Source organism: Drosophila erecta, unplaced genomic scaffold, assembly GCF_003286155.1.
Source record: "Drosophila erecta strain 14021-0224.00,06,07 unplaced genomic scaffold, DereRS2 tig00000092-arrow-pilon, whole genome shotgun sequence".
In the NCBI taxonomy this organism is placed as follows: domain Eukaryota; kingdom Metazoa; phylum Arthropoda; class Insecta; order Diptera; family Drosophilidae; genus Drosophila; species Drosophila erecta.
Window position 1 is genome coordinate 793,078 of NW_020825207.1, and position 20,268 is coordinate 813,345.

General features: G+C 43.5%; 6 protein-coding genes across 8 annotated transcripts; 3 read left to right on the forward strand and 3 right to left on the reverse strand.

Annotated features, from left to right (window-relative positions):
* The first annotated feature begins 903 nt into the window (after positions 1-903).
* LOC6548643 (testis-expressed protein 9) lies at positions 904-2,554 on the forward strand. The gene is made up of 2 exons (XM_001976595.3): positions 904-1,695; positions 1,763-2,554. Exons 1-2 carry the CDS (start codon positions 1,124-1,126, stop codon positions 2,355-2,357), a joined length of 1,167 nt encoding a protein of 388 aa, XP_001976631.1. The 5' UTR covers positions 904-1,123; the 3' UTR covers positions 2,358-2,554.
* Positions 2,555-2,559: 5 nt separating this feature from the next.
* On the forward strand, positions 2,560-3,137 carry LOC6548642 (neuropeptide SIFamide). Its single transcript, XM_001976594.3, has 2 exons — positions 2,560-2,765; positions 2,829-3,137. Exons 1-2 carry the CDS (start codon positions 2,633-2,635, stop codon positions 2,912-2,914), a joined length of 219 nt encoding a protein of 72 aa, XP_001976630.1. The 5' UTR covers positions 2,560-2,632; the 3' UTR covers positions 2,915-3,137.
* Positions 3,041-6,171, reverse strand: LOC6548641 (steroidogenic acute regulatory protein-like). Of its 2 annotated transcripts, XM_001976593.3 has the most exons (12): positions 5,804-6,171; positions 5,624-5,754; positions 5,412-5,560; positions 5,192-5,350; positions 5,070-5,123; positions 4,877-5,009; positions 4,683-4,816; positions 4,359-4,511; positions 4,201-4,305; positions 3,599-4,140; positions 3,412-3,535; positions 3,041-3,345 (listed from the first exon to the last, which is right to left on the reverse strand). In XM_001976593.3, the coding sequence occupies exons 2-12, from the start codon at positions 5,721-5,723 to the stop codon at positions 3,247-3,249; spliced, it is 1,752 nt and encodes a 583-aa protein (XP_001976629.1). In that variant the 5' UTR covers positions 5,724-5,754; positions 5,804-6,171; the 3' UTR covers positions 3,041-3,246. The 2 variants fall into 2 exon arrangements, with proteins under 2 accessions (XP_001976629.1, XP_026836525.1); XM_026980724.1 differs by lacking the exons at positions 4,683-4,816; positions 4,877-5,009; positions 5,070-5,123; ... (2 more) ...; positions 5,624-5,754; positions 5,804-6,171 and adding an exon at positions 4,568-4,580.
* A 46-nt stretch (positions 6,172-6,217) lies between these two features.
* Positions 6,218-8,955, reverse strand: LOC6548640 (peptidylprolyl isomerase domain and WD repeat-containing protein 1). Of its 2 annotated transcripts, XM_015157210.2 has the most exons (11): positions 8,650-8,877; positions 8,393-8,596; positions 8,152-8,335; positions 7,866-8,098; positions 7,593-7,806; positions 7,232-7,534; positions 7,045-7,163; positions 6,958-6,963; positions 6,779-6,899; positions 6,499-6,718; positions 6,218-6,434 (listed from the first exon to the last, which is right to left on the reverse strand). In XM_015157210.2, the coding sequence occupies exons 1-11, from the start codon at positions 8,816-8,818 to the stop codon at positions 6,288-6,290; spliced, it is 1,920 nt and encodes a 639-aa protein (XP_015012696.1). In that variant the 5' UTR covers positions 8,819-8,877; the 3' UTR covers positions 6,218-6,287. The 2 variants fall into 2 exon arrangements, with proteins under 2 accessions (XP_015012696.1, XP_001976628.1); XM_001976592.3 differs by lacking the exon at positions 6,958-6,963 and having other exon boundaries at positions 8,650-8,955.
* Positions 8,917-17,488, forward strand: LOC6548639 (RNA polymerase II subunit A C-terminal domain phosphatase). The gene is made up of 7 exons (XM_001976591.3): positions 8,917-9,602; positions 9,693-9,786; positions 9,846-10,282; positions 10,427-10,608; positions 10,671-11,840; positions 16,599-16,808; positions 16,873-17,488. The coding sequence occupies exons 1-7, from the start codon at positions 9,208-9,210 to the stop codon at positions 17,013-17,015; spliced, it is 2,631 nt and encodes an 876-aa protein (XP_001976627.1). The 5' UTR covers positions 8,917-9,207; the 3' UTR covers positions 17,016-17,488.
* On the reverse strand, positions 17,395-19,811 carry LOC6548260 (unconventional prefoldin RPB5 interactor-like protein). Its single transcript, XM_001976589.3, has 4 exons — positions 19,718-19,811; positions 19,349-19,647; positions 17,906-19,292; positions 17,395-17,853 (listed from the first exon to the last, which is right to left on the reverse strand). Exons 1-4 carry the CDS (start codon positions 19,745-19,747, stop codon positions 17,521-17,523), a joined length of 2,049 nt encoding a protein of 682 aa, XP_001976625.2. The 5' UTR covers positions 19,748-19,811; the 3' UTR covers positions 17,395-17,520.
* Positions 19,812-20,268: the final 457 nt, after the last annotated feature.

Sequence of the window (20,268 nt, forward strand, 5' to 3'; positions counted from 1 at the left end):
GCTGGAATCCAAGTGTCTTTGGAACCCCTCCAGGCCAGCGTCATGCTTTTGGCCACAGCTGTGCGCTCGCAACTGGAAGTCAGGTTCTGCTCAAACTTGGCAGCAGATCGGTGCAATTATGGCCAGTGTGTGGGCTGTCACCAGAACACCTTGATGACGGCATATATAGCCACTGGTGGGGCTGACTGCTTGGATTGACGAGGCTTCTCTGTGGGACACATGTTTGTCTTGTCTTGTCTTTTGTTTTATTCGGGAGGCACATAAATCTTGAACTTGCCTTTGCATTCTGTAAACCCAGCGCCCTTGCGACCTCGAGATTCCAGGTGCGAGTACAGGTAGCTGTGACACCTCCGAGACCCCGACTTGTTATTATTTTCGGCCCTATTTCCTTGAAGCAGCCCGATTCTGTTTATACATACTTAGTTATACCAATATTTATGATTATTATGCGTGTTCCTCTTTTTCGATCCTAAGGGCATGGGGAAACTTGGACGAATTATTCTTTCTAGACGTGAGAGAATTTTCTGAGGACCGGGTGGGTAAATCCCTCGATTACCACTTTCTGGCATTAAAAGTATTTTCCATACATTAAATATAAACATACTTTTTAGAATAAAGCGAGATAATTGTTTTTATATGTTCAACTATTTTGTAATTTAAATTTTATAAATTATAAATAAAAAATTCTAAAGAGTCAGCCCACATCATTGAATTCTAGAGTGTGAATTATTAACGCCCACTCTGGCACTCTGGGAGTCCTCAATGCGTCAGAAAGTTCCCGAGGGGAAGTCCCAGCGACAGTCGTTGGGGGACAATCGAACAAACCGAAAACCACCCCATGAAACAGCAACAGGACATGGACTTTCGCAGGAACCAGGCCGATTCCCAGAAGGCGACCGGGGAACCAGGACTACGTAGCCCGGGGTAACTGTCACTGTTTGGCGTCCGGAAAATGTATTTACTTCAGGCGAATTTATAGTGTCAGCCTTGATATAACCGTGTGTAGCTATCAGCAAATTTAGTCCGAGAAAAATTCAATGTGTATAGATTGTCCAGGTCTTTTATCAAATCAGAATCGTTGTTGCAAGATACTTAGTCACTGTCCGCGCATCGACCCACCGTAATGGCCGAGCTTCTATCCCGCGAGAAGGAACTCTTTAAAATAAACCAGGAGCTGAACCTGCTGACCCTCAGTCCAGCTGCCGAAGCCATGTATCCGGCAAAGGGCTTGCCCGGATCCACTGCGGTGACGCTGCCCCGATACGCCACCTTCCAGAAGCAAAAGGGACCGAGCAGCCTGCTCCGCAAGAAGGGTGTCCCTACAGCACCCACGAAGACAGCACCGAAAACTTCACCCGGCAGAGATGTGGTGCCCACAGCCCGGTCGCCGCTGCCCGATACGAATACGCTGACCAAGTCCAAGCCCGCCGCCGGGCCCACCTCTCCCGCCGCCCGCACAATGTCCAAATTCAGCACCTTCACGCGGGATGTGAGCAGCAAGACTGCCACGCTTGTAAAGTACAGAAACCCAAACTTCAGCGAAAGTCCTTCCTTGGACGAACTGCTGCGTGTCGACGCCGAGGAGGCAGCCCGAAAACAAGATGTTGTCGAAGTGGAGGTCACAGAGAAGCGGGAGAGCACAACTGTCGTCAATGGCCAGCTGAAGAAGCAGGTCACCAAGGACAACTTTATCAAGTAAGTGGGGAAGCCACAATAAAAAACTATAAATTTCCATAATACAATACTTATTTTCGTCTATTAGATTCCTCAAGGCCAAGGTGGCCATTCTGGAGGAGGATCATGCTCACCACGCCGGAGAGCTGACCCGACAGAAGGAGCAGCTTGAGCTCGCCTTGGAAGCGCACCGAAAGTCTGAGAACCAGCGCGACCAGACGATCAGTTCCAACAAGCACCTCTCCGAGCAACTGATGCGGGCCGAACGGCAGTGCGAGGATGCCAACCGGCGCCAGAAGGAGCGGCAGCTGGAGTTCATCACCCAGCAGCGGGAGCTGGAGCAGCTGAAGCGTGATGCCAAGGTTTCCAGGCAGACGACCATTAACCTGGAGAACCGACTGTCACGCGTCCAGGAGGATGCCGACGCGGCCCGCCAGGAACTAAAGCTACTGCGCGAGGAGCAGCGCGACCAGTTGGAGGCGCATCGCAAGGAACTAAAGCTGCGGGACAGCCGGATCCGGGCCCTAAAGCGCCAGCGGGGCGACCTGCTCAACGCGTACAAGAAGCAGCTCTACATGATCGATAACCTGAAGCGGCAGACCAGCTGCTTGGAGCAGTCGGCGGCCATCGGATTCGGCGAGAAGGAGTTCAACAAGGTGCTCGACTGGAATGCCAAGACGTGAACCCTTCCGTACTTTGAAAGCCAGCCTAGGTTAAGCATAACTCAGCAATGTATATAAGTGGAATGTAATTACATTTTATGGTCTCACTCGATGAATTCCCCAAGCAATCTAGTTTCAATTATCCCGCGGTAACTCGATTAGGCGGCATCCTCCTGCTCGGTTGGCGAGTATAAAAGTCGGGGATTCGGCTTGTTTTGTCACAGAATCATCCGGCTTCTACCAGTGCTCAGACCATCCTTCGCTCACTGCCCACAACGCTCACCGAAAACTGCAAGATGGCTCTGCGATTCGCGCTCACTCTGCTCCTGGTCACGATCCTGGTCACAGCCATACTTTTGGGCTCCAGTGAGGCAGCCTACAGGAAGCCTCCCTTCAACGGCAGCATCTTCGGCAAACGCAACAGCCTAGGTAAGCCAGAAATCCGTATCCCGGTATGGATTCCGAATTCGAAACATCCGCATTCCCTTCCAGACTACGACAGCGCCAAGATGAGCGCCGTTTGCGAGGTGGCCATGGAGGCGTGTCCTATGTGGTTTCCCCAGAACGACAGCAAATAGGACCACGCCCTACGACTCCGCCTCCAAGAGCTGATCTCGAGCCTACGACTAACACACCAGCGACAGGTGGGCAGATGCTGTGCCTGCTCGTGCGACTGAATGTGAAAATGCCGGACGTTAAAAAAGTCATGTATAAAATTTATAATGTAAGCCGTGCATATAGGTACATAGAACTTATGCCATACATATACATACAATACTCAATAAACTTACAGCACTGAAATCGCTCTCCTGCTTCAAAATTAAAGAAATTTGCTATTTGATACCTGGCTGCGGACAGCACTCGCTTGAGATACAATGGGATTTTAAATTAAATACGCTTTACTGATTTCCTAGTGGGTCCTTGGGGCTCGGCCTCGTCCCCTCTGCCTCAGTTCGTTGACGTGCTTGCGCAGATTGCTAATGTACTCGGTCATGGAGGAGGTGAGGGCCTGAAAGTCACCACCGGATCAAATATGAAATAATCAAGGAACAAGCAGGGTTTGAACAGCACTTACTGCATCCAGGACATAGCGAGGAATATAGCCTTTTAGGTCTAGGCAAAGCACCCACTCCACAATGCAGCTGTCGGACTTGCCAATGATTTCTCGAAACGCAAACCCACTGACAATGTTCTGCCCTCTGAAAATTGAAGAGTCAGCTGTAATTGCGTACTTTCATCTAATTGTATATTCCCCAGCAAACCTTGTGTATTTCGGAGATGGTGGAACGGCAGCATATTGCACACTAATCGCCGAAGTGACCCAAACCTTGTCCTTGGTTTTGCCCACACTAGGTATTTTTGGTTTTGTCATGTTATTCGCTTCGCAGTCGAGCTTGTCCTTAGCGTCCTCGAACTCGTCCTGATCCAGCGGCGGTGGCTCCTCGTCAAAGTTCACGATGGGTCCTAAGCTCTTGGCGCCCAAGCTGTTGCCCAGAGTGTTGAAAGGCATAGCGGCTCCCTTGGACGAACTGGGAAACGTTGCCTTGCAGCTAGACACGCTACTCGGCAACAGTGGAGTGTTTGAGTCACCATCGGAAATGGTACTAACACTACCCTCGCAAGAGCGATTTAGACTGCTGTTGCCATCGTCGCTGCTGAGCTGAGCCGTCTCATCGTCATCGCAGATTCGACCATTATAAAAGAGCCTACAAGACCGCAAGTTCACGAAGTCACGGCTCTTCACCATGCCACCTCCCCCGCCCACAGATACCTGATAGGTAATATCGGTATAGGAGTTGATTTTCTGTAATAAACGGTCAATATTATCAGGGGTTTATAATCATTACGCAGGGTGCCCACTCACGCGCACTATTTTGGACTCCAAAAGAGCAGGATTCCACTTGGGACAGTCTTCAATGCGATAGAACAGGTCTTCCATAAGAGCCTTTGCGGGATACTTGATGCGCGCCTGTGAAGTTTACATATTAGATCAAATATTACCCGACTATTGCTCTTCCTTACCGTCAACTTGTAAATCTTTCCGATCTTGTCGCGCTGAGTGCTATGGATGGTGTCGCCTTTTTGGGTGACTTTTTCCACCTTCCAGTCACTAGACTCGATGATCTCGTAGGCCTTTCGCAGGCAGTCCAATCCCATTTGGGTGTACTCATCATCCTGAAAGGCAAACGAATAAGAAATATAAGTAAGGCGGGGAAATCTCGCAGAACTACCGATGTCATTTGAGCGGACTCTTTGGAGATATGGTGAGAAAAACAATCGTTCTGCATTTTATATTGCCACTAGATTCTGAACCGACTTAAAAATGCGCATTCATGAATAGCATACCAATTCGTCCTCCTCGTCGGAATGATGAGCCGTGTCCATGGGTGAATAAAAATCAGTTACACTTTGCGGAGGCCGTTCTTGCTCAATCAAAATGGCAGGCTGATCCATGGGCGTGCGATCATTTGAAGTCATAGCTTAAATGAGAAACCCAATAAATTTGCAATTTGAGACCGGGAGCTGTCTGCTTAACTTACTGCGAAAATAGTGTTGGGCATGTCGCTCTTGAGGAATCACCCTACAGTCCAGGAACCAGGCTTCTCCCCAAGCCAGTATAAACGAGGTTATTATGAGGATTACCTCAAATACTTGCTGCTTTGAATCCAGCCACTGAAAGATGAATATGAAATTATCTAGAAGTGTATAAGATGGCTGTATTATTAATCTTACATCGAACACAAACACCTTGGAGATGAGGAACAAGCAAGACCCACTTGTAGAGAGCTGCAGAAGTAATTAGATATTCGAGTTAATTCTTTGGAATCTCGTGGAGATTGGAAAGAAAACCATACCGCTATGATGGACCAGTGATTCATGTACAATATGGCGTAGAAAAATATGAGCACCACAAATCGACAGATAGCGACGGCCACAACATCAAAGAGCGATTTGTAGATGGTGTACTCCACGATTTGTTTGTGGAAGGCAGTGAATATGTTGTCTCCATTGATCTGGGAAAGGAAATGCATGATGAACCGTACGTAATCTCATTTGAATACCTCCATCCCCTACCACAATGCAAATGAGCCACAGCAACGAAACGAAGACCAAGTCGAATGTGACGAAGAGGCAGAAAAACCTCCGAACCACGGACATCCTGCCATCCTGCATATAACCAGCCAGGAAGTCCTCCGTAATCAGGTTAATGGAATGTGCCCGTGCTGAAGTCGGAGGGAGATCTTCGTGACTTGGACCGGGTATATCACTTAACCATTTTTACTCACACATATCATACTGCATGTTGTAGGCGCTGTTTCCCGGCCGAGCGTTGGACAGGATGAGCTGGGCGGTACTGCGGACATCACTTGGATCCATATTAGACATGGCGATTTTTTTAATTTGACTTAGCTCATGTCTGCAAATTAGGGAATTATAATAGCGTTCACATATTGAAGACAAAATACCTTTGATGTGAATTGTAAACAATCCTAGTTTTCAAATCTGGAGCAAATATACATAAATGGCAGTTTAGATTGCCGATACGCAGAAATGACTCGTCAACGTCGAGTTCTTTGTTTTTTTACTCAGCCATAAACAAATCGCATCGTATTAGATTGCAAGAGCCCGCATAATGCGCAAGCAGTACCTTCTAATTTCCGGTAATCACAGCGTGGTTAATTACTCTCTAATACTAGTAGGTCGACAACTAATTCCGGCTCTAATGATGGTACTAGAGTTCCAGCTGTCCTAATTTACATTAATTGCGCTATCGAAGCAAAAGGAACACCGACTGCAAAAAAGAAATCAGCTGTTTAGTGTGCCGCGCTGGGAAAACACCAAAAAACCGAGTTCCCAAAAAATACCAAATTATTTTGGGCATTGGCGCTTTTCCAAAGATTTGAAAACCAGCATCGTTCAGAGTTTTATTAACTTATTAACGCGCTGTGCTCAATTACTTAAGTGTATTGAAATAATTTTAATGTCGTCGTAGGGCTTGTCCGTCTTGGGGTTCGCCTTGGAATTGCAAATGTTGAGAACCACCTCCATGCCGCGGTAAACTCTTCCGAAAACAGTGTGCTTGTTGTCGAGCCAAGGCTGCAAATGGAGATTGGTTAGTCAATCAAGTAGAGTAAATGAGTTATTCTGAATAAATCCTCACCGTGGGCAGGACTGTAATGAAGAACTGGCTGCCGTTCGTGTTCGGACCCGCGTTGGCCATGCTAACCGTATAGGGACGATCGTGCTTCAAGCTCGGCACGAACTCGTCCTTGAAATCGCTACCCCAAATGGATTTTCCGCCCGTGCCCGTTCCCGTGGGATCGCCAGTCTGCACCATGAAGCCCTTTATCACGCGATGGAATATGTGGCCATTGTAGTACCTAACAAAAATATGTGATTTCAATGGGGCAGTTTAAACAATCTTGCATTGTGTATAATACCCATTTTTCGCATGAACACAAAAGTTTTCAACAGTTTTTGGAACCTCCTTGAAGAACAGCTTCATGTGGATATCGCCTTTCGTGGTGTGGAGCACCACGTTCTCGTAGATACGTTGCACGACTAGAATAGATGGAACATTTTGTAATGAATTGTTCTTCAAGTATCAGATAGGAATAACCTTCGTCTTAAAATATTGATAGCGTGCAATAGAAATATGTTAGTAGTTAGTTGAGAGAGTTAAATGGAGTACGTCAAACTAAAATACCTGAGGCTTCCGGCACGGCGATAATGTCCTCCTTCGAAGGCTTCTCATTGAAAATATCACGATCCACATCCTGCAGATCCGAGGGTAGTCTGCGGCTATACAAGTAGAAGCGGCTTTTCCTAATAAGAATGGTAGAACGGACGTGCTGATATACCGTGGACATAATTTACAAGCGGTATGAACTAACTTGTAGGCAGTGCAAAAGGCTGTGGGATCGTTTAAGATATTCTGGAGTGCTGGGTTTTCACTGGCCTCCTGCTCCATTGTTATAGCAGCTTTTTGTCGCTTAATTCTTCCTTGGAATATTGCCACCTGGAGAGGGCGTATGTTGTCGGTTTTCCCTAGAATAGAGACGCAGCGATTGGTGACCACATTGATCACCTTAATGCCCAGCATCGTGGGGTAGAGTAGAAAGTTGCCCGTGCTGTCAAATAAAATATTAAGGGTTGCATTTTGGGCAGTCTTCTCCAGATCCCGTTCAGCCGCCATTCTGGAATTTTTACGTATACGTTAAATCGTTGAATAATAACTATTTTGTTCTATCTTACCTTCTGCCAAACTCCATGTTGGGCAGGGCGTGCTGCGTCTGCTGCATTTGGGTGTATGTAGATAGAGCTTCGTCGAATACCCGGATCAACTTGCCCGTGTTAAACTGAAAGACGCGGACCTTGCGATCTGAGGAAATGGCGGCAAATCGCTTTCCATCTGGCGTGGCAGCTAAGCCCGTGACTTGGGTCTTCTGTTTGGCAAACTCAAAGAGGCCTAAAGGGTTCAAATTTCAGCTGAGTTTAGGTTTACTATGCTTAATCAACGCATTATACTTGTGTCTAGTTTGGAGTCAAAGTTCACCAGGCGCTGTGGAAACTTGTAGTCGTACTTGGAGTTTTGCCAGTATTCTAGAATGCCATTGCGATCAACAGATATGACGGTCTCCATCGCCACATTCAAGCACATCGCCATCACAGGCGCCGAGTGAAGTTTCTCCAGGGTGTGCATGGCTTCTCCGCCTCCTTGCCCATCGTAAATGTGTATGCGGCTGCTCTCTGAATCCGAGCTGCAGGAAGAGCAATCAGAAGCCTAATCTCTGAAAACCTAATAGGTACTTACATGGCCAGTGCTTGTACCGCATCTCCCGGCCCATTTATCCACTCACTGCACTGCGGCGTGTAGCCCAATCGGATGATGTTGATCATGTCGAAGTTGACCACATCGAAAACCTTGGCTGTCTGATCCGTGGCCGCCGAACAGAGCAGCGTGCCACTGTCATTGGTGGTCAGTGATTTGATGGGAACTACAAGAAACGCTTGTTTAATTGAGGAAGTACATATTGTTTGCGTCATGAACCCACCTAGGTGGCTGCGGAAGTGCTTGACAAACTCGATGCCCAGCTCACCCTTCTTCCAGAACTTTATGTGTCCATCCAGACTGGCGGTCACCACGAAATCCGTCTTCGTGCAAACCAAATGGGTGATCACATCGCGGTGCATGTAGCTCCTCTCGTAGCTCTCGGCGTTGGGCAGATTTTCCAGGTAGATGTGCTCATAGGGCAGGACTATTTATTGATTAGTTTTAGTGAGCACAATAAATAAAGGGCTTCGTTATTACCCTTTTTTTTCTTGGCGGGCGCGGGAGCACTCTGCTCAGACGGCATGGGACCGATCCAGGCGTCCTCCTCGCCTTCCGCCTCTTTCTCGGATGACACTCCTGTTTCCTGAGGCTCATCCTCCTCCTCTGGAGCACTGCGCTTCAGATCTTCCTTGGTTTTATCACTCATTTCAGCGATTAATATACAAAATACGGCTGCAATTGTTTGCCGCCGTTTGAACAGTGTTGGTAAGTGTTCCAAGGCAGCTGATTTGCCCAGGGCTGGAGTGCTTCTGCGAATTTGGAAGAAATAACTTGCAACTTCACTAAAAACTGAAAGAAGCCAGTAAAGTAAACCGAACGATCAATCAATCAACTGTTAACTAAGTAAATGAATTAGCCAAATCGAAACGAAACTCCGCATTTGCCGCCTTTCGAGCTTAATCAGCTGTTTGCGACCAGGGCCAAAATGTGTCCGCGCTTTTATGCGAATGCCGCGCAATATTCACACAGATTGCAAACACAACAAGGCACTGGGATTTAAACAAATCATTTGTATATAAAAACGCAAGCCTAGCGATGCAGAATATAGCGGACGAGGAGGGCGCGACGCCCAGCCCCGCGCCAGGGGGCGTGGCCGCATCCGGAGCTGCCGAGGGCGACGATGGAGGCGGAGGAAGCGGAGGCAACAGCAGCGCCAGCGGCAACAGCAACAACAACGCCAGCGGTGGCGGCATCATTGTTTTGAGAGCTGCGCTGGGAGAGAACGAGGCGAGAGCGGTAATCAATAAATGGCGGGTTCGCGAGGGACAGTTCGTGTCGGCGGCCCAAATCCTGTTTCTTTACCAGCCCGTGGGCGAGGATGCGAAGCCGGGAAATCCAGGCGGGGATTGCGCCATCCAGAAGTACAAGTCCCAGCGCGCCGGAGTGGTGAAGAAGCGGCTACGCAAGGAAGGGGAGCTTCTTACGAAGGGGTGAGTTTTGGGGTGGCAATTGGGTGGCGCGTGGGCGTGGGGGAATGCAATTATGCAGCCGTATACACACTAACCGAGCCTGTTCTTTAGGGATGCCATTCTGGAGTTGTCCGAGTGCATACACACCACGGTCATCAAGGACATGTGCGCGGACTGTGGAGCCGACTTGCGTCAAAACGAGAATGTGAGTGCAGTGAATTGCCACCCGCCTCAATATCGAATAATTAAACATTCAACCCGCAGGGACAGACCTCCGAGGCATCGGTGCCCATGGTGCACACCATGCCCGACCTTAAGGTCACCCAGAAGCTGGCCCAGAAGCTTGGACACGACGACACCCGCCGCCTGCTGGCGGACAGAAAGTTGGTCCTGCTCGTCGATCTCGATCAGACAGTGATCCACACCACCAACGACACTGTGCCGGACAACATCAAGGGCATCTACCACTTCCAGCTGTACGGCCCGCATTCCCCGTGGTACCACACGCGCCTGCGCCCCGGCACCGCCGAATTTCTGGAGCGCATGTCCCAGCTGTACGAGCTGCACATCTGCACTTTCGGTGCGCGCAACTACGCGCACATGATTGCCCAGCTGCTGGACCCGGAGGGCAAGTTCTTCTCGCACAGGATTCTGTCCAGAGATGAGTGCTTCAACGCCACCAGCAAGACAGACAATTTGAAGTGCGTTCCTAACTCTGAAAGCTGTATTGATTTTCACTTCGGATTTTCATAACGTTAATATTACTAATCGAAAAGTGAAAATCACCAGATCTATCGCAGCAATTATACCGTTTTTAACTATGAATTATAAATTTTAAATTACAGGGCTCTGTTTCCAAATGGCGATTCCATGGTATGCATCATAGACGATCGCGAGGATGTATGGAACATGGCTTCCAATTTGATTCAGGTTAAGCCTTACCACTTCTTTCAACACACTGGTGACATTAATGCCCCACCGGGCTTGTCCAAGCATGAACTGGATGGCGAAGGCGTTGACTTCAAAGGTGGGTGTTCCAGCAAGCTGTCTTTCTAATAATGTTTCTAATGAAATCTCCATTTGTTGCAGAGATTACCGAGAAGCATGAGGACAAAGATAAGACGGAGTCCAGAAGCGAAGTCAAACCAGAAGACACCGATAAGGGTGACAACACCGTCACAAGCACAAGCAAAGATGACGATGTAAACGAGGAGTCGGTAGACGTGTTTGAGCTAGAGGGCGAACCCAAGGATCTTGAGATTTCCAATGCCTCAAGCACTACGGAAGCACCCAAAGAGCCGAGAGACAAATTAAATGGCAAGACTAATGCAGAGGAAATTGTGGTCATAGACGATAGTTCATCTGGTTCACCAGATGCTGAAAAATCAGCCAGCGATGGCGAAGACGTTGTTGTTATTGATGATAATTCCAAGGAGAGCACAAAAGCCGAGGTGAACCCCGCCACGGCAGAAAAGAACGAAGTTGTGGCCTCATCCACTACTTCACCGGAGGAAAACGTCCCGTCTGCTGATGCGGATGTGGCCACCACGTCTAAGGCGCCCAGCTTACGAGTACCGCTCGAGGGGCAAAAGCAGATAGAGATAGAGGACCCCGACGATTACCTGCTGTATCTGGAGGTTATACTTCGTAACATTCACAAGCGATTCTACTCGATTTACGACGAGACCACGGAAATACCGGATCTGAAGGTCATCGTTCCGAAGATTCGGTGCGAAGTCCTGCGCGGCAAGAACCTGGTGTTCTCCGGCCTGGTGCCCACGCAAATGAAGCTGGAGCAGTCGCGGGCGTATTTCATAGCCAAGAGCCTGGGCGCCGAAGTGAAGCCCAATATAGGCAAGGAGATAACGCATCTAGTGGCGGTCAACGCAGGCACCTACAAGGTTAATGCTGCCAAAAAAGAGCCTGCCATCAAAGTGGTCAATGCGAATTGGTTGTGGACCTGCGCCGAGCGCTGGGAGCATGTGGAGGAGAAGCTTTTTCCACTGGACCGCAAGGTGCGAAACAAGGGTCGTCAGCCACCCGCCCATTGCCATAGTCCCGAACACGTGGTCAACTACAGCGAGCGTTCGGAGATCTCACCATCAAGCAGCAAGCAGCAGGAGGAACAGAGCGGAAACTTCCGCGAAACACTAAATCCGCTGCTGGTCTTCACAAACGCAGATATTGAGTCTATGAATAAGGACTACGAAACATTCTTCGAGTCAGACTCGTCCAGCGACGAGGGTCCTGTAAATTTTGGTAAGTCTTTATACCCGTTACTCGTAGAGTAAAAGGGTATACTAGATTCGTTGAAAAGTATGTAACAGGCAGAAGGAAGTGTTTCCGACCATATTTATTTTTTCTAATTTTTTTTTGTAATTTTTCTGATGTTATGATGTGGAAATTCAAAAATGTGCCAAGGCTGAAGTTCTAAACTCCATAACTCAACTTATCTTAATCGGATTTTGAAGTGGCATACCTCTAAATGTTTCTGGCGCAATTCACTAAAAAACTGCATTCAAATTTAAAAATTTATTTTTTTGAATTTTTTTTGTAATTTTTCTGATGTATGATGTTGTAGAAATTCAAAAATATGAAGAAATGCCCCAAGGCTGAAGTTCTAAACTCCATAACTCAACTTATCTTAATCGGATTTTGAAGTGGCATACCTCTAAATGTTTCTGGCGCAATTCACTAAAAAACTGCATTCAAATTTAAAAATTTATTTTTTTGAATTTTTTTTGTAATTTTTCTGATGTATGATGTTGTAGAAATTCAAAAATATGAAGAAATGCCCCAAGGCTGAAGTTCTAAACTCCATAACTCAACTTATCTTAATCGGATTTTGAAGTGGCATACCTCTAAATGTTTCTGGCGCAATTCTCTAAAAAACTGCATTCAAATTTAAAAATTTCTTTTTTTGAAATTTTTTTGTAATTTTTCTGATGTATGATGTTGTAGAAATTCAAAATATGAAGAAATGCCCCAAGGCTGAAGTTCTAAAGTCCATAACTCAACTTATCTTAATCGGATTTTGAAGTGGCATACCTCTAAATGTTTCTGGCGCAATTCTCTAAAAAACTGCATTCAAATTTAAAAATTTCTTTTTTTGAAATTTTTTTGTAATTTTTCTGATGTATGATGTAGAAATTCAAAAATATGAAGAAATGCCCCAAGGCTGAAGTTCTAAACTCCATAACTCAACTTATCTTAATCGGATTTTGAAGTGGCATACCTCTAAATGTTTCTGGCGCAATTCTCTAAAAAACTGCATTCAAATTTAAAAATTTATTTTTTTGAAATTTTTTTGTAATTTTTCTGATGTATGATGTTGTGAAATTCAAAAATATGAAGAAATGCCCCAAGGCTGAAGTTCTAAACTCCAAAACTCAACTTATCTTAATCGGATTTTGAAGTGGCATACCTCTAAATGTTTCTGGCGCAATTCTCTAAAAAACTGCATTCAAATTTAAAAATTTCTTTTTTTGAAATTTTTTTGTAATTTTTCTGATGTATGATGTTGTAGAAATTCAAAAATATGAAGAAATGCCCCAAGGCTGAAGTTCTAAACTCCATAACTCAACTTATCTTAATCGGATTTTGAAGTGGCATACCTCTAAATGTTTCTGGCGCAATTCTCTAAAAAACTGCATTCAAATTTAAAAATTTCTTTTTTTGAAATTTTTTTGTAATTTTTCTGATGTATGATGTTGTAGAAATTCAAAATATGAAGAAATGCCCCAAGGCTGAAGTTCTAAAGTCCATAACTCAACTTATCTTAATCGGATTTTGAAGTGGCATACCTCTAAATGTTTCTGGCGCAATTCTCTAAAAAACTGCATTCAAATTTAAAAATTTCTTTTTTTGAAATTTTTTTGTAATTTTTCTGATGTATGATGTAGAAATTCAAAAATATGAAGAAATGCCCCAAGGCTGAAGTTCTAAACTCCATAACTCAACTTATCTTAATCGGATTTTGAAGTGGCATACCTCTAAATGTTTCTGGCGCAATTCTCTAAAAAACTGCATTCAAATTTAAAAATTTATTTTTTTGAAATTTTTTTGTAATTTTTCTGATGTATGATGTTGTGAAATTCAAAAATATGAAGAAATGCCCCAAGGCTGAAGTTCTAAACTCCAAAACTCAACTTATCTTAATCGGATTTTGAAGTGGCATACCTCTAAATGTTTCTGGCGCAATTCTCTAAAAAACTGCATTCAAATTTAAAAATTTCTTTTTTTGAAATTTTTTTGTAATTTTTCTGATGTATGATGTTGTAGAAATTCAAAAATATGAAGAAATGCCCCAAGGCTGAAGTTCTAAACTCCAAAACTCAACTTATCTTAATCGGATTTTGAAGTGGCATACCTCTAAATGTTTCTGGCGCAATTCTCTAAAAAACTGCATTCAAATTTAAAAATTTCTTTTTTTGAAATTTTTTTGTAATTTTTCTGATGTATGATGTTGTAGAAATTCAAAAATATGAAGAAATGCCCCAAGGCTGAAGTTCTAAACTCCATAACTCAACTTATCTTAATCGGATTTTGAAGTGGCATACCTCTAAGTGTTTCTGGCGCAATTCTCTAAAAAACTGCATTCAAATTTAAAAATTTATTTTTTTGAAATTTTTTTGTAATTTTTCTGATGTATGATGTTGTAGAAATTCAAAAATATGAAGAAATGCCCCAAGGCTGAAGTTCTAAACTCCATAACTCAACTTATCTTAATCGGATTTTGAAGTGGCATACCTCTAAATGTTTGTGGCCCAATTCTCTAAAAAAACTGCATTCAAATTTAAAAATTTCTTTTTTTGAAATTTTTTTGTAATTTTTCTGATGTATGATGTTGTAGAAATTCAAAAATATGAAGAAATGCCCCAAGGCTGAAGTTCTAAACTCCAAAACTCAACTTATCTTAATCGGATTTTGAAGTGGCATACCTCTAAATGTTTCTGGCGCAATTCTCTAAAAAACTGCATTCAAATTTAAAAATTTCTTTTTTTGAAATTTTTTTGTAATTTTTCTGATGTATGATGTTGTAGAAATTCAAAAATATGAAGAAATGCCCCAAGGCTGAAGTTCTAAAGTCCATAACTCAACTTATCTTAATCGGATTTTGAAGTGGCATACCTCTAAATGTTTCTGGCGCAATTCTCTAAAAAACTGCATTCAAATTTAAAAATTTCTTTTTTTGAAATTTTTTTGTAATTTTTCTGATGTATGATGTAGAAATTCAAAAATATGAAGAAATGCCCCAAGGCTGAAGTTCTAAACTCCATAACTCAACTTATCTTAATCGGATTTTGAAGTGGCACACCTCTAAATGTTTCTGGCGCAATTCTCTAAAAAACTGCATTCAAATTTAAAAATTTCTTTTTTTGAAATTTTTTTGTAATTTTTCTGATGTATGATGTTGTAGAAATTCAAAAATATGAAGAAATGCCCCAAGGCTGAAGTTCTAAACTCCATAACTCAACTTATCTTAATCGGATTTTGAAGTGGCACACCTCTAAATGTTTCTGGCGCAATTCTCTAAAAAACTGCATTCAAATTTAAAAATTTCTTTTTTTGAAATTTTTTTGTAATTTTTCTGATGTATGATGTTGTAGAAATTCAAAATATGAAGAAATGCCCCAAGGCTGAAGTTCTAAACTCCAAAACTCAACTTATCTTAATCGGATTTTGAAGTGGCATACCTCTAAATGTTTCTGGCGCAATTCTCTAAAAAACTGCATTCAAATTTAAAAATTTATTTTTTTGAAATTTTTTTGTAATTTTTCTGATGTATGAATGTTGTAGAAATTCAAAAATATGAAGAAATGCCCCAAGGCTGAAGTTCTTAACTCCAAAACTCAACTTATCTTAATCGGATTTTGAAGTGGCATACCTCTAAATGTTTCTGGCGCAATTCTCTAAAAAACTGCATTCAAATTTAAAAATTTCTTTTTTTGAAATTTTTTTGTAATTTTTCTGATGTATGATGTTGTAGAAATTCAAAATATGAAGAAATGCCCCAAGGCTGAAGTTCTATACTCCATAACTCAACTTATCTTAATCGGATTTTGAAGTGGCATACCTCTAAATGTTTCTGGCGCAATTCTCTAAAAAACTGCATTCAAATTTAAAAATTTCTTTTTTTGAAATTTTGTTGTAATTTTTCTGATGTATGATGTTGTAGAAATTCAAAAATATGAAGAAATGCCCCAAGGCTGAAGTTCTAAACTCCAAAACTCAACTTATCTTAATCGGATTTTGAAGTGGCATACCTCTAAATGTTTCTGGCGCAATTCTCTAAAAAACTGCATTCAAATTTAAAAATTTCTTTTTTTGAAATTTTTTTGTAATTTTTCTGATGTATGATGTTGTAGAAATTCAAAAATATGAAGAAATGCCCCAAGGCTGAAGTTCTAAACTCCAAAACTCAACTTATCTTAATCGGATTTTGAAGTGGCATACCTCTAAATGTTTCTGGCGCAATTCTCTAAAAAACTGCATTCAAATTTAAAAATTTCTTTTTTTGAAATTTTTTTGTAATTTTTCTGATGTATGATGTTGTAAAAATTCAAAATATGAAGAAATGCCCCAAGGCTGAAGTTCTAAACTCCATAACTCAACTTATCTTAATCGGATTTTGAAGTGGCATACCTCTAAATGTTTCTGGCGCAATTCTCTAAAAAACTGCATTCAAATTTAAAAATTTCTTTTTTTGAAATTTTTTTGTAATTTTTCTGATGTATGATGTAGAAATTCAAAAATATGAAGAAATGCCCCAAGGCTGAAGTTCTAAACTCCAAAACTCAACTTATCTTAATCGGATTTTGAAGTGGCATACCTCTAAATGTTTCTGGAGCAACTCTCTAAAAATCTGCATTTAAATTTAGAATTTCATTTTTTAAAAAAATTTTTGTAATTTTTTTGATGTTATGATGTGCAAATTCAAAAAATTAAGAAATGTCCTATGGCTGAAGTTCTAAACTCCATAACTCAACTTATCTTAATCGGATTTTTTAATTCAAGAAAATCCACCAATGGACAAGAAGCTGTTGAAGAGAAAGCGGGAAGATGATAATTCCAATAGAGCTCATGACTTTTTCACGCGAAGCGAGGATATAATGATCGGAGCGCCGAGCCTTGTGGAGGTGGACATTAGCTCAAACGAGGAGGCCGATGACAATAACGAGAAGGAGGATGATGACGATGAGATGCCCAGCGCCAAGTTTCGACGAGGTAGCCCGTCCGCTCATGAAGTGTTGAAGTGTTTTAACACCTAATTATTTAATCAATGTTTCAGGAGAAGACCTGCCTTCCGACCTGGAGCTTGGCTCCGACTCTAACAGTGAGAAGGACCCGGAGGACGAGGACGACGGCGAGTGGAACATGATGGGCGCCGCTCTCGAAAGGGAGTTTCTCGGCCTGGAAGACTTTGACATCTAGAAATTCTGTACCATCTGCGAACAGCAGACAGGGCCATGAGACCCCGCATTGGAGGTCCTGCTGTCCAGGCACTCACGACATAATAGTTTCTCTGTAGACCATGCATGAACTCAATGAGAATGAACTCGATGGGCTGTGTCCTTGAGTAGAGCATCCAGCTACACTTATACTTAGGGTTCGTACTGTATGTATTAGCTGTTAATATGTACTTTAAAATAGCCTGTAAGATATCGCACATGTGCGGGCAGCCAGGTCCTTCAATCGCAGTACATTTTTGAATCAAAAACTCTCAATCTGATCGATCTAATGTAAATTGAAGCCTAATGTAAATGTAAATGTTTTAAAAATAAATTCCGTTTCAGCGGACTAGTACCTAGTGTTTAATTTTAAATCGAATGTAAACCACACCAGTAGTTGTTTATTGTTTGCGTTGTGTTTGTAATACAAATTCACATTAAACTTAAACAAATATACTAGTAATATCTAGCTGAAGTTTTACTCTTCGCTACGTTTTGTTAAGAGCCCGCTGCTCCTTGAAGCGGCTAACCCGCTTCTTGGGCGCATGCGAGTCGATGAACTTGCCCGGAGGCAGAGGCTCCGCAGCAGTCGGCTCCTTCTCGACGAGATCATGCATGACCTTTTGGTAGGCACTCATGTCGCGCAGGTCGTCGTCCAGGGTGCGCTCCTTTTTCTTCTGTTTCCTTCCCTTCCGTCCCTTCTTTGGCTGCTGGTTGACATTATGTGGCTCCAGATCCACAGCAGATTTATTTCGTAGGATTGACTTGGTGGTTGACTCAAGTTCAGTAGAGTCACCCGCAGAAGAACTTGGCTTGGAGAACTGCAAGGCTAGGACGTTAGCTTAAGTTCTGCACGAAATGATATGCCCTTACCTGACTTCTAGGATCCTCATAGGCTGATCCGCGCGCAGCTTCGCTCATTATGGGCACTTTAACTTGCTCCTCGCCCTCAAAACCGTTCACATAGATAGGAAAAGAATCATTGAGCCGCGCCCGGTCCCTCTCATATTTCTCATAGAAATCAGAGGGGTTTCCGGGAATGGCATCGCTATGATCATTTTTGGGCGAAGGTATGGCACCGGAATGTGTAAAACCTATGTGTAAAGTGTGAATGAGTCCCGTAGACTCCTCCATAATTCGATTAAGCAAATCGAAATCCTGGACACTCTGGTTTTCCTTGACAAACTCAATGTTCCGCTCTACTTTTTGCAAAATACCCAAGTTTGTGTGACGTTCTGCTTTAATGGATACAGGTTGTGGATTTCCAGCAGGCTTAACAGACGCATTTAGCTTGACGATGTCCCTCGAGTTCTTTTTCGCATTGGGCAACATTTCGGAAACAGAATCCTCCCTTCTGAATTCCAGTTTTTCATCGTCACGGGCAAACGAAATGCGCCGTTTATTTGTGCTGGCTTCAGGTACAGTAAAAAGTTCTTCAATTGGCTTCTCTTGAAGACGATTGTCTTCAACGAGCTCCTCATCCTCGCTGGCCTCCAGTTCCTGCTCAAATATCATGTCCTGTAGGTCGTCCTCAAGCATGACCACCACATTCATCAAGTGAATTAGCTCATCGCTAATAAAGTTGACCTTTTGTATCTTCCTCATTTTCGCTTTAAGAACTTGCAGTTGAGCTCTGAGAAAGGCCTCACGCTCTTCGTTTGGCAGCAGGCACATCTGCTCTCGTATGGTTCGCACCTCTTCCTCCTGGTCACCGTCATCATCATCATCTTCTGATATGGATTCCTGTATTTCCACAGTCTTACTGACGCCTGCAATACGTTTTTTGGAAGACGGAGTTTCTGTTTCTCCGGACATGAGCTGACGCACTAGTTTATCAGTTGTTTTCAGGCTTTCTTCTGCTTCTGAGCTTATCTCTGCGGATTCGTTCTGCTCCTCGGCTTCCAGCTTCTTCCAGAGCTCCTCCTCCTCATTCTGTGTAAGGGACTTAGGACTACTGTCGTTGGTAGATTTCTGAGGTTCTTGACTCAGCATTTCGTGCAGCTGCCCTTCGTCCATATTATCGGGATCTAGACCTAGTTCCTCCATCATTTCACGCTCTTCTAGCTTTCTCAGCACTTCATTAGCTTTTTCTGAAGGTTCCACCCCTCGTTCGAGGCGCTCCTTCTGCTTTTGCTGACGCACTCGCTTTCTGTGCTCCGCCAACCACTTGTTGTGAGACTCCTCGTTGAAATCCTCCACAATTTCTACTTGATCGCCACTGGGGACCGCTCCCTCCACAAATGGAGTGTTAAGTTTCTTTCTGTTGGACGAGCGTGACCATTACATTTGCCTACTTCTGTATACTAATTCACTTACTGCCACAGATCGTTCTCGACGGCCAGCTTTTCCAGCTGCTCCTCGGCCAGCTTCAGGCGGTGCTGGCAGATCTCCTTGGCCTTGTGGGCGGAGCAGGCGGAGAAGTAGCCCTCGTAGTGGCCCACCAGAAGCTCGTTAGTGTGGATCAGCTCGCCGGGCATCAGCGCCTTTCGTCCAATGGGCACCATAACCTCCACGCTGAGATTCTGGGAGAACTTGTCCAAGTTCCGGATGGTGCTCTCATTGTCGCGCTTGAAGACTTCCCAGCGCTCTGTCTCGCTGGCGTTCGTTTGGAGGGCCTGTCGCACACGGTATTATAAAGTATATCCCCCAGTATCTCCATTTATGTATGGTATTTAATAATATTACCTGTAGCAGAGCATCCTCTCGCCGGTCCATTGTTATTGTTGTTTGCGACCTTAGTGTGACCGTAGGTCAGGCCATGCAAATAAACTTTACAAAAGTAATTTGTATATTAATAATTTTAGTAACATGAAATCCATCAATAAATATGATTTAGACATTTTTGTGTTATGTAATAGTGACAAACAGAGAAGAAATGTAAATGTAATAGTCTCATTTTTCTTATCCCGGCCAAGTTTCATATTTAAAAATGTACTAACGCGACTTTGCGCGCCTTTTATACCCCGTTACTCGTATAGTAAAAGGGTATATTAGGCTCGATGAAAAGTATGTAACAGGCATAAGGAAGCGTTTCAGGCCATATAAGATGTATATATTATTGATCAGGATCAATAGCAAAATCGATCTGGCCATGTCTGTCTGTCCGTCCGTCCGCATGAACAATGAGATCTCAGGAACTATAGGAGCTAGAAAGACATTAGACATGAAGGAAAGAGACATAGACGCCGCATATTTTGCCCCACTTTGGAATATTTCTGATATTGTTTCATTTTAGA

What these genes read in the sequence shown, in the direction of transcription:
- LOC6548643 (XM_001976595.3), top strand. Translation starts at nt 1,124, where the DNA reads ATGGCCGAGCTTCTATCCCGCGAGAAGGAACTCTTTAAAATAAACCAG. An exon ending in ACCAAGGACAACTTTATCAA is followed by an intron (nt 1,696 to 1,762) that starts GTAAGTGGGGAA and finishes TTCGTCTATTAG; the next exon opens with ATTCCTCAAGGCCAAGGTGG.
- LOC6548639 (XM_001976591.3), top strand. Translation starts at nt 9,208, where the DNA reads ATGCAGAATATAGCGGACGAGGAGGGCGCGACGCCCAGCCCCGCGCCA. An exon ending in GGGGAGCTTCTTACGAAGGG is followed by an intron (nt 9,603 to 9,692) that starts GTGAGTTTTGGG and finishes CCTGTTCTTTAG; the next exon opens with GGATGCCATTCTGGAGTTGT. An exon ending in ACTTGCGTCAAAACGAGAAT is followed by an intron (nt 9,787 to 9,845) that starts GTGAGTGCAGTG and finishes TTCAACCCGCAG; the next exon opens with GGACAGACCTCCGAGGCATC.
- LOC6548642 (XM_001976594.3), top strand. Translation starts at nt 2,633, where the DNA reads ATGGCTCTGCGATTCGCGCTCACTCTGCTCCTGGTCACGATCCTGGTC. An exon ending in CGGCAAACGCAACAGCCTAG is followed by an intron (nt 2,766 to 2,828) that starts GTAAGCCAGAAA and finishes ATTCCCTTCCAG; the next exon opens with ACTACGACAGCGCCAAGATG.
- LOC6548641 (XM_001976593.3), bottom strand. Translation starts at nt 5,723, where the DNA reads ATGTCTAATATGGATCCAAGTGATGTCCGCAGTACCGCCCAGCTCATC. An exon ending in CAACATGCAGTATGATATGT is followed by an intron (nt 5,561 to 5,623) that starts GTGAGTAAAAAT and finishes CTCCGACTTCAG; the next exon opens with CACGGGCACATTCCATTAAC. An exon ending in CCGACGAGGAGGACGAATTG is followed by an intron (nt 4,512 to 4,682) that starts GTATGCTATTCA and finishes TTTGCCTTTCAG; the next exon opens with GATGATGAGTACACCCAAAT.
- LOC6548640 (XM_015157210.2), bottom strand. Translation starts at nt 8,818, where the DNA reads ATGAGTGATAAAACCAAGGAAGATCTGAAGCGCAGTGCTCCAGAGGAG. An exon ending in GCCCGCCAAGAAAAAAAAGG is followed by an intron (nt 8,597 to 8,649) that starts GTAATAACGAAG and finishes ATCAATAAATAG; the next exon opens with TCCTGCCCTATGAGCACATC. An exon ending in TGACTCCAAACTAGACACAA is followed by an intron (nt 7,807 to 7,865) that starts GTATAATGCGTT and finishes TGAACCCTTTAG; the next exon opens with GCCTCTTTGAGTTTGCCAAA.
- LOC6548260 (XM_001976589.3), bottom strand. Translation starts at nt 19,747, where the DNA reads ATGGACCGGCGAGAGGATGCTCTGCTACAG. An exon ending in GTCGAGAACGATCTGTGGCA is followed by an intron (nt 19,293 to 19,348) that starts GTAAGTGAATTA and finishes CTCGTCCAACAG; the next exon opens with AAAGAAACTTAACACTCCAT. An exon ending in ATGAGGATCCTAGAAGTCAG is followed by an intron (nt 17,854 to 17,905) that starts GTAAGGGCATAT and finishes CTAGCCTTGCAG; the next exon opens with TTCTCCAAGCCAAGTTCTTC.